Source organism: Micromys minutus (assembly GCF_963924665.1).
Source record: "Micromys minutus genome assembly, chromosome: 2".
Classification (NCBI taxonomy): domain Eukaryota; kingdom Metazoa; phylum Chordata; class Mammalia; order Rodentia; family Muridae; genus Micromys; species Micromys minutus.
Genome location: NC_137971.1, coordinates 89,905,480 through 89,915,343, shown reverse-complemented (window position 1 = coordinate 89,915,343; position 9,864 = coordinate 89,905,480). Strand labels below are relative to the sequence as shown.

Below are 9,864 nucleotides of genomic sequence, written 5' to 3'. Positions count from 1 at the left end.
TGTGTCTGAAGAGATACAGTGTGCTCACATACATAAATAAATAATTCTTATCCAAAAAGAAGAATGATAAGTATGTGCCATCATCATACCTGGTTCCTTCCTCTTTTTGCTTTCCCTTTCTTTAATAACTCACTTGAGTGTAAAACTATGCTTGTGGGGAGTCCAAAACAGCATTTTTTATAATGATAAATAATACTTGTTGCAGTTAGTTTTGTTAAGTATTTGGTTGATTAATATTGGAATCATTGTAACTATTAGTAATTTCCCAAAGACTTTAATAATCTGAAGTGCATTTGAATTTCTAAGTTATAATCACAGTTATTAAAGATTAACTATATTATCTAATTTGATTTCCCAAGGAGCCATATTAAATATTACTCCTAGTGAGGGGTGGATGAGGCTGTTTAAGCCTATCAGTGTGTCCTAATAAAATATTTGAAAGGAAAGGAGTAAGAAGAGGCACTATAATGTAATAACGTAAGCTTATGCATACTTGCTCTCTTTGTTACACTGTTTCAATTTTATTTGTAGATGTTTTTATTTTATTTGCAGTGATTGATGTATTCCGTCAAGAATAATGAGAAATCTACTGTTTCACTGTTAGGGTACCTATGAGGCCACAGTGACTATGTTCCCATAGGCACCATTATTACAATGGCAGCAATACTGTTGATTAGGACAGTATCTGGAATGATAACCCACATCTCCTTTGCTCTCTTGTCAACTCATATAACACAGTGCTAACACAAAATGTTAAATTGTTTTCCCAGATAATGCTGAGGTGTTGGAATGAAGAGAATTGCAACTTCGAGGGGAAGGTGAAATAAAATGTACTTTGCAGATTTTTTTCCTCCAAAGTCCAAATGAAAAACGTTAAACTTAAGTAGGTAGTCTTTAGACACATCTCAGTTGTTAGACTTCCTCAGATTGGTGTATTTCCACCCTCTAAGAAAAGGAGAATCCTTTCAAATATTCTCAGTATAATTGGTACAGTGCTTGCCTAACACAATAAGGCTCTGGGGTTGTTCCAGCACCACATAAATTGGGCCTGGTGGATCAAAACTTAAGGGTCATCTTCAGATACACACTGAATTTGAGGCTAGTTTAGATTATGAGACCTTGTTTAAAAACAAAATATAAAAACAAACCCTCAAAGACCCCTCAACCTCCTCCTCTTCCAAACAAACAAAACCCTGAGAACCTTCAATCTTCATTTAAGAAACCTACATGTGATGTGATGTTCTAGGGGTGAGGGAGGGCTCTGAGAAGGGGAGGAGAGGAGGTGCTGATATTTGGATGTGTAAATAAATAAATTAATTAAAAAGAAACCTACATGTTTATATTTTTGAAATTTAATGTCTTTATTGATTATATTTATCGAAGGGCTCAATGTAGTGCCATTTGTACATTGTGAAATGAGCAAATAAACATACCCATCACCTCACATACGAATCACCTTTTGTTTGAAGAACATTTAAAATGTGCTATTTTAGCAGTTTCAAAGTATGTATGATTAACCATGGTTCAACAGATCCTATTCCTCGTGTCTGAGACTTTCTCCCCTTTGAATAACATCTCCTTTCCCTTATGCTACCCTCTGTCCATGATAGCTGTTACTATATTCTCTACGTCTATATAATATATAGAATATATTCTATATATTCTTTATTCTATTTGTGGGGTGCATTTATAAGTATCTCACCATTATGAAATTGGATGTTGTAGATTTCTACATATGTGCTAGCCTCATATGTACAAAAATCCTTAAGTTCATATTACTATAAAAATGTAAAAATATACATAGCTATTGTTTGAAGTATGACCTAGGTATTTTAAGTGGACTTTATTTTATAATATGCTCACATTTATTGGTAATTGATTTTTTTGTATGTTGTGATTGCCGGTTGTGTGTGCAAGCTTACCACAGAAACAGGTATCAGATTTCCTGGAACTGGAGTTACAAACGGCTCTGGAGCTGCCATGTGGATGCCAGGAATTCTCCCAGGACCCCGACAGGAACAACATCTGCTCATAACTTCTGAAATATCTTCCTAGCCATGATAGTTAGATTTTAAACCAGAAGAAATCGAGACAGAGAATTAAAGATTTTTATACTAAAGCTTCAAGCTTTTAAACATTTCATTCTGAAAAATGGAAATATTGGAGACTCTTGTTAGTGGGAGGTGTTTTAGACTTATTTAAGTATGCTGTGAATCTTTCTGATATTGGGTTACTCATTGAATATTATTGTTCTTTTAAATCCTTGAGCACATCCTCCTTTGTGATTTTGGCCCATGCCTTGGGGATTTCACCTGTATCTGTAAATTTTTTCTGGTATTTTTCCTCTAGTTTTGATCTGAAGTGTGAGACAAACCATTTCCAATATGACTGGGTGGATGAATCTGGGGTGATGCTCCACGTGGCGTAGTCCCCTCCTGCCTGCCGGTAGTTCTTATATGAGATTTCCCGATTATTTCTCAAAAGCATGAAGCGGTCACTTGCTACTGAACTGGTACAACAATCAATGACAAAGTGGTCTGTTTTATGCTTATGCCAGCCATTGACAGCCTGAGGACGGTGGAACGGCACACTGTGGTCTCCTTCATGTTGGGGAATGGTGTTTGTACAAATTGCATTACACAAAGGACATTGTTTCCAGCAGCCACAGAGATGTTCAGAGAGAATTTTCTCAATGTCAGGAACCATTTCATCCATGGGCTTTCTTGAGCATTCCTCTTCTACTTTGCTCATTGCAGGATCCAAAGCTGTGCTCATGGCTTCCTTGAGAAACTCAGTGTCCATTATCTCCTGGTGCTCTATGCTTACCAGGTCTCTTCTTGGGAAGATCAGGTTGCTCCCTAGGTGGTCACAGAACAGATCCAGCCAGCCAGCTGCAGTGCTGCCTTTGTCTTTAGCTACTGCTGTGGACTCATGAATGGCAGACAGAATGGCATTCTTGATATCACCTAAACTTATTTTTAAAAAAGTCTTTATTTTTTTACTTCCTTCATCTGAACAGTATCGTTTAATATGGTTTTCAATATAGCTGCTAAAAAAAGATTTTGTATAATGAAGGTACTGCCAGTAGTTATCAAAGTTTTCTTCTTCTGCCAGAGAAATGAGAATATGTTTCTCCAGGTTAGCCCTGTTTCCATTGAATTCGGGGCAGCTAGACCGCATGTCTCCAGCAATTTTAATGACCATTTTCCCCCTTATGGTGGCAGAAATAGCAGGAGTGAGCTTGAGCCACAGGAAGTCAACGAAGGATGTGATGGAGGTGGCACCTTGGCAGGAGATCTTAAAACTCATAAAGAAATCATCTTTCTTCCTCTCCAGATAGTTCACAGGATCATTTGCCCTCTTGTATGTCTTGTGCATTTCCTTAAAACTCTTAGATGCTCTTTGGAATAAGCATAAAGACAACTCAATGATGTATTTGCTTGTAAATGTGTATCTTTCCTGAGTATGTGCTGATTTTACCTCTTCTTCTATTATTCTCAGGATTTCATGGAAATAACTTGAATTATAATCACACTGTTGCTTATGAATATTGTCGATAGTTTCATTAAATCTTGTAATAATATTTTCAGTAGTTATATTAATAGATACCCTATCACAGACCTTTAATGTCCGAGTCATGAAGTTATACTTTTTATTCATTTTTACATGCTCATCATAATTTATTTGAAATTTGTCTTCAGAATATCTCATTAGTATGTCTACCATGTTTATCTCCTTTTGGAAATATTCCCAGAGGATGTTTTCAGAATCTGTGTCAATGTCAGGTTCGGTGACAGGAGGAAGGTCTGAGGACACATCATAGACCCATTTTTTCCAAAGTTGATCGAATTTTTCATGTAACTCTTCTTCATTCAACTCATTACCCTTTACAGTTAAAGCCAACTTTCTGCTTCTTTCCAACAACTCATTTTCATAACTTGACTTTTTCTGATCTAGCCTTTCTTGGTTCTTTTTTAAATGAATAAGTTCATTGGCTTTTCTTCTGGTGTCTGCAATTAGAGCCTCTTTAAGGATTATTAGCTTATTTTCAAAATTTGATTTCCATTGAACCAGTATTTCATTGTCTGGGTCTTCATTGAAATATTTTTCAAGTTCTTGCTTAATTGCTACATACTTTTCTGTGATTGGAGCCTCAAATATGTTTGTTTTGAGTGCCTGAATTTTCCCGTTCTGAATCTGATTGATTAGCTGGTTCTGAAAGTCCAGCATGTGACTTCTCAGCTCCCAGGTCCAGTGGTTATACATGGTTTCCAGCTTGCTCATGGCCATGATCTCTCTGGTATTCCTGAAGCTGAAAATAAAGTTCTCATTGACCAGGGCTTTCCACAAATCCTGAACTCGAAATTTGACATCTGATATCTTCATGATACTACCTCTGGGTTCCTGTTTGGCAGTCAAAATAATTTTATTCTTTAGTTCCTGAACATTGTGACTATAACGAGGATTGGGAGGGGCCATTGGGGGATTGCCATCCCAGAGGTGAGCAAAGTAGTAGACATGATTATTGACATCAAACTTAATGACGTCATTGAAGTGGGATACATTTGAGCACTCTTCTTGTTCTGCAGCTGTAACTGCCATTTCATCCAGTCTCTGCTCTAAACACCTCCTTCCTTCCATATTTTTGTCTTTAGCTGTAACTTCTCCCACATTTTGATGGACAAAGAGGCAACTGGGGGAGATTTTCACTTGTTTCATCCTTAGAAAGGCCTGGACAGCTATTTGTAGGATGTCTTGCATCTCTGAGGGATTCTCCCCAAAAATATTGATCAGAGTCAAGTTTCCAAGGCCAATCACAAAGGTTGCCAACTCATTGTCCCAATTCTGGGATTTACTGTTGAGTTCTGGTGCCCGAAGTCCTTCAGTATCTACAACAAGCACAAAGTCAAAGCCGAGTTCTTCTGTAAATGTCTCTTCCACTTTCAGGAGTTGCATGTAGGCCCCCTTGGTACACCTGCCTGCACTTACTGTGAACTGCAACCCAAAGAGGGCATTCAGCAGGGTAGATTTTCCTGAGCTCTGCAGGCCAAGGACAGAGAGAACAAACAGTCTTTTGTCTCCAACTTTCTCTGAGATCTTGTCAAAAATAGCTGCTACCCACTTTAGAGGCACATATGAAGCATCCCCATCCATCAGTTCAATGGGAACACCAGCAATCATCAGGTCTGCAGCAATCTGAGGGAGGCAGAGAAAAAGGCTATCTCTAGAGGAGGAAGTTTCTTCCAGAGCTTCATAGATCTGGCCAACTTCTCGGAGAAGGTGCTCAGTCCCTAAAGTACAGTCCTTCATCTCTGTGGAGATGGCTTCTATCTGCTTCTGCCAGAGTGTCAGGGAGTTGCTCTTCTGTGCTTTTTGTTTCTCTGTTTGTACCATTAACCACAATGATCTCTGTTTTTCCTGTAACTTCTCCAGGTGTTCTATTGTCAGGTTGTCAAGAAACAGAGTCAGCCACTGCAAAAAGTAGAGTTTTTTGTTGGTTTCTGAATATTCTTGGAGGAGTTCAAGAACAGAGCGCATTAAATCATTGAGAGGAAAGGCTTTTTCCAGTTGCCAACGTCGAATTGTTTTTTTATCAGACTCAATCTCACTCTTGTGTTGTTCAATGCTCCTATTCCCCTTTTCTCTCAGATGATAGAATTCTTTGTCTTTCTTACACCAAAGGTGCCAAAGTTGTCCTTGAAGGGGCAGTAAATTCTCTTTTGTCTGAGATAACCTGCATTCCTCCAGTAGGGCCATTATAGTCTGTGCATTTTCTTTGGCTTCCCTGCAGTCTGTCTGATCTTCATCAATAAGGAATCCTTGTTTTCTAGCTATCTCTGAACAGTCCTCTAAACTGAGAGCAGTATTAGAGAGCTGTAGAAAATGTTTGATGGCATTTGTGAGCTCCTCTGTTAATTCTGCCTCATTCCTATTCTTGATGCCAATTCTCATTCTTTTCCCAGAATTATTTGCTATGTCCTTTTCTTTGTCGTCAACCAAACAGATCAAAGGTCTTGATGACTGACAGAGGTGTCTGACAAGATTCTGGTTCTCTTTACTGTTATCAGAAGCCGACATAAGGATCACAATGAGAGAAGAGACATCTTGCAGGAAGCTGAGTTGTTGACTATGCTCCTTGGCATCTCCATGAAGATTGGTGAAGGCCAGACACTTGTCAAATATGTCCTCACTTTGGCCCCCAGGACAGAACCAGCAGATTTCCACCACCCCCTCCATCAGGAGGCAGTGTTTGTTGCTTCCTCTGCAGTGTCTGTGATAAAACACATCGTGTTTACGTTTACTGAGGAGAGAGTTTATGATCTGAGATTTGGAAGCAGAGAGGCCATTTCCTACTCTAATGAAAGCCACAACAGGAGTAGAGGCTTGGCATATCTGATGATTCTTGTGACCATAGCTTTGGTCCTGTGGAGATGGAATTGCATTTTGCCAACTCCTCCTAATTTGTCTGAGAGACCAGAGATTAAATTCAATCTGACAAGTGTTAGGATTTGGTACCACAAGGGGGAGAGCATATTGACAAATAGACAGTTTGGACAAAATAAACTGCCTGGCAAGATCATCTGCACAGTGAAAAATGGCCATCTGGATATCCATTGGGTGAATGTGGGGCCAGGACTCAGTGGCTGAAGGGTAGCTAAGACTGTCCTTGTCTTTGATGACATCTTCATATGGATCAAAATCTTCATTTTCATGATCAGAGGAATCTATTGTGAGCTGGTCTTTTATGTTTTCATCATCTCTGAAGACCAGATTTCTCAACCCATAATCCAACATCAGTAGCTTTTGTAGGAAATAGAAAGGAAGCTCTTTTTCAGATCTTGGCTGTGAATTGTGCACAGAGGCCTTGTAGATCAGATGGAAGTCAGCTCTGCTCATTCTTTTAGGGTAGTAATGGTCTAGGCCTAGACGTTGGAGTAAGTCTAGGAAAAGTCCATTTTCTATCTTTTCCTTTGTGCTTTTGTCATTATTTTGTTTATAAGTTTGTTTCTTTTCATGGCAGAGACTTTGCAATTGTTTTTTTACCTCATCCATTTGTAAAGAAGGGGTGGTGACTTTATAGTCCCCATCAATGAGTAATCTCAAATCATTCTCCAGAGCTTCCCAGTCTTGATGTGCTTCATGTTTTGTGAGGACATGCGCAACCTCGTCAGACAACAATTTCCCCATATGTTGTTTTATTAATGTCAAACGTTGTCCTTTCTCTTCTGTAGAAATATCTGTGATTTCAACTGTGGCTTTTAGTGCTGTGAGCACCAGAAATGCCTGGGCTCTGTGATTGCAAATATTTTTAAGCTCTTGGTATTTGTGTTGGTTACTTTGCATTTGATCCAAGAGGAAATTTACCTCCTTACACCCAAGAATTCGCTGAAAAATGCTGTTTTCTAATTGATAGCCTGCACCAGCTGCAATGGAGAGTAGCAGCAGCTGCATGTCTGGCTGCTCTGTTTCTCTGAGGTACTTCAAGAAGGAGCTGAGAGCTGTGGTCACCTCATGTGTAGCCTTTCTTTTTGCTTCTTCCTCTGTTTCTGGGGACTCACTTTTGAAATTCACATCCATCAGGTTTTCATGGGTTTTCTTCAAGGTTTTAATGAGTTCAGAAAATGAGGTGATTTTGACTTGCTCTTCTATGGATTCTGTTTGATTGATCCACTGTATGATGGATTGTGCTTGAGGAAAGTTTGTCACTTTGTAGACATGAGGGTCTAGAAGGCTGCACAACTGAGATTTAATAAACTGAGTTTTATAAGTGGGTGAATTTTTGCAGAAGTTGACAGTGTTTATCAGAAAATTCTGCAGATCCCAATCTGTGAGACATGTATTAATCCAAATGTCATAACTTTTTATTTTTTGACTCAATGTTTGCATAAAATATATTAACTTACTAAGCTGTTCTTCAGGATCAGAAACCTCCCAGCATTTCACATCCTCTAAGAAAAGCCTAGCATCTTTTCTAGCAGTAAAAAATTCTTCTCCTTCTTGGATCTGGGCAGCAAGTCCAGTCAGGGCAGTGTAGTTGTCTTTTAGGCAGGTAGCCACTTGAAGAGCATCCTTAAAGTCAGTTCTGTGACTGGACAGGATGATGTCCCAAATAGGTACCAAGTTGAATCCCCTATCAATGACTGACCAGGTTTTATTGCTAGCTATAAGACCAGCTGTCCACTGGGAAATTCCCTCGGCTTCTGCTGGTCCGCCTATCTGGGCTACAGATAGTTGCACCTGGCATTTGACATTTTGATGAGTTGTATTGTAAGATGCTGCTTTTGAATGTGAGTCTGACTTATTTACACTTGCATCAGCGTTAACTCCAAAGCCACTATAGCTGCCCCTTATGTATATATTCAAAGACTCTTCTGCTTGCTGCTTTACATCAGCCAATTGCTCACTGTGGAAACCTTCTGAAATGGCTTTCCAGCAGTAGATTCCCCCCAGGTGCAGTGGGCCTTGGTCAGCATGAGAGCCAAACCTGTGGAAAAAGTTCTCAGCCCTGTGCCTCAGTATGGGGAATCCATCAGGGTGTGTATTCTGCTCCAGGAGTTCTTCAATACATTTTAGTTCCTGGAGAGCAGCCTTGGAGAGTTGAAGATGATTAATGTGAAAATGGCAGGTGGCCAATGGGATGTAGCTGAACTTGGCTTGGCAGAAATAAGATTGCTCTGAATGTGATTGGTGGGTATCCTTAGATTTTGTGTGTTTGCTTTGACCCATGCCAGCTTCTAGACTAAGTCCCCAACCTTTGCCTTTAAGCAGGGAGTTAAAACTGAAACCCAGGGTCTTTATAGTCTGTGTAAACATGGCTTGTTCTTGAAAGGAAGAAAATTCCTTTGTTTCTATCCACATAGCATGTTCTGGGCCAACAAGTGAGAACTGCTTAGGGACACTGAGTAGCTCTTCTCTCTTCTGGATCAGGCTTCTTTGGTGGCTGGTCTTATAAATTCCCTTCAGAGCCAGCCCTCCAGATGCCCATCTTACCAGATCTGCATCGGAGAGGTTTGGACCGTGAGCCAGGGTCTGATCCATGGTACTGAGATGTCTCTCCATTATTTCAGTGACGTGTTTTAGGGGCACTTCAGATACTGGCCAACACTCCTCAGGGATCTCCATTGCTTGTCTAAGCTCTGTTTCTCTTCTCCTCACTGTCTCTTCTTCTCTGTTCTTCCCTTCTGACTGCAAGGATCTCAGAGCCTGCAGTGCCTGTCCTGCCTGCCTCTGCCTGTTCTTTATCATCTCTGCTGGAGTTTCCTGCAGCTGTGCATCAGTCTTTGGCTGTGAGAGGTCAAGTAGCTTCTCCAGAGCCTTTTTCTCCCAGGTGTGTTGTGTTTGGGACTTTAGCTTCTGGAGGTCTCTTTGGTTTAAATATTGTAAGCACTGGGCAGAGGTCACACCCAGGTCTTCCTGAAGCTTAGGCAACCAGTAGTCAGCAGACAGTCCCACTTCTGTCAGGATGTCCTGGAGATCATGGCTGTTTCTGCTTGTTAGCTGAGGCTCATCAGGGATGCACTTTTCTGTTGCCATGGCTCTGTGAGGAACAGATTGTAGTTAGTTTTGTCTGTGTCCTGACCTAAGGAAGTGTCAGCTGTGGAGCCAGAAAAGTGAATTACTAATGTTTCAACTCTGTTAGTTTTCTTCATCTCCTGTAATCATTCAAGTATATTTCAAAACAAGTTTTGTGGGTGATTTTGTGTGTGTGTGTTCGTGTTTGAAGCCTGTCATTTTTGGTGTTGTCAACATGACCTGTTTTTTTTTTTTTTTTGGATACTATGGTGAGTTGCCACTTTGCCTGATGTCATTTGGTTTCAAGACAGGGTTTCTTTGTATAGTCCTGGCTGTTATGGAACTCACTTG

The 9,864-nt window shown here is 40.1% G+C and overlaps 1 protein-coding gene across 1 annotated transcript; it reads right to left on the bottom strand.

Annotated features, from left to right (window-relative positions):
• Positions 1-2,244: 2,244 nt before the first annotated feature.
• On the bottom strand, positions 2,245-9,534 carry LOC308417443 (interferon-induced very large GTPase 1-like; the record flags this gene model as incomplete). The annotated part of the gene is made up of 1 exon (XM_080912753.1): positions 2,245-9,534. The coding sequence occupies one exon, from the start codon at positions 9,532-9,534 to the stop codon at positions 2,245-2,247; it is 7,290 nt and encodes a 2,429-aa protein (XP_080768879.1).
• Between the last annotated feature and the right edge of the window lie 330 nt (positions 9,535-9,864).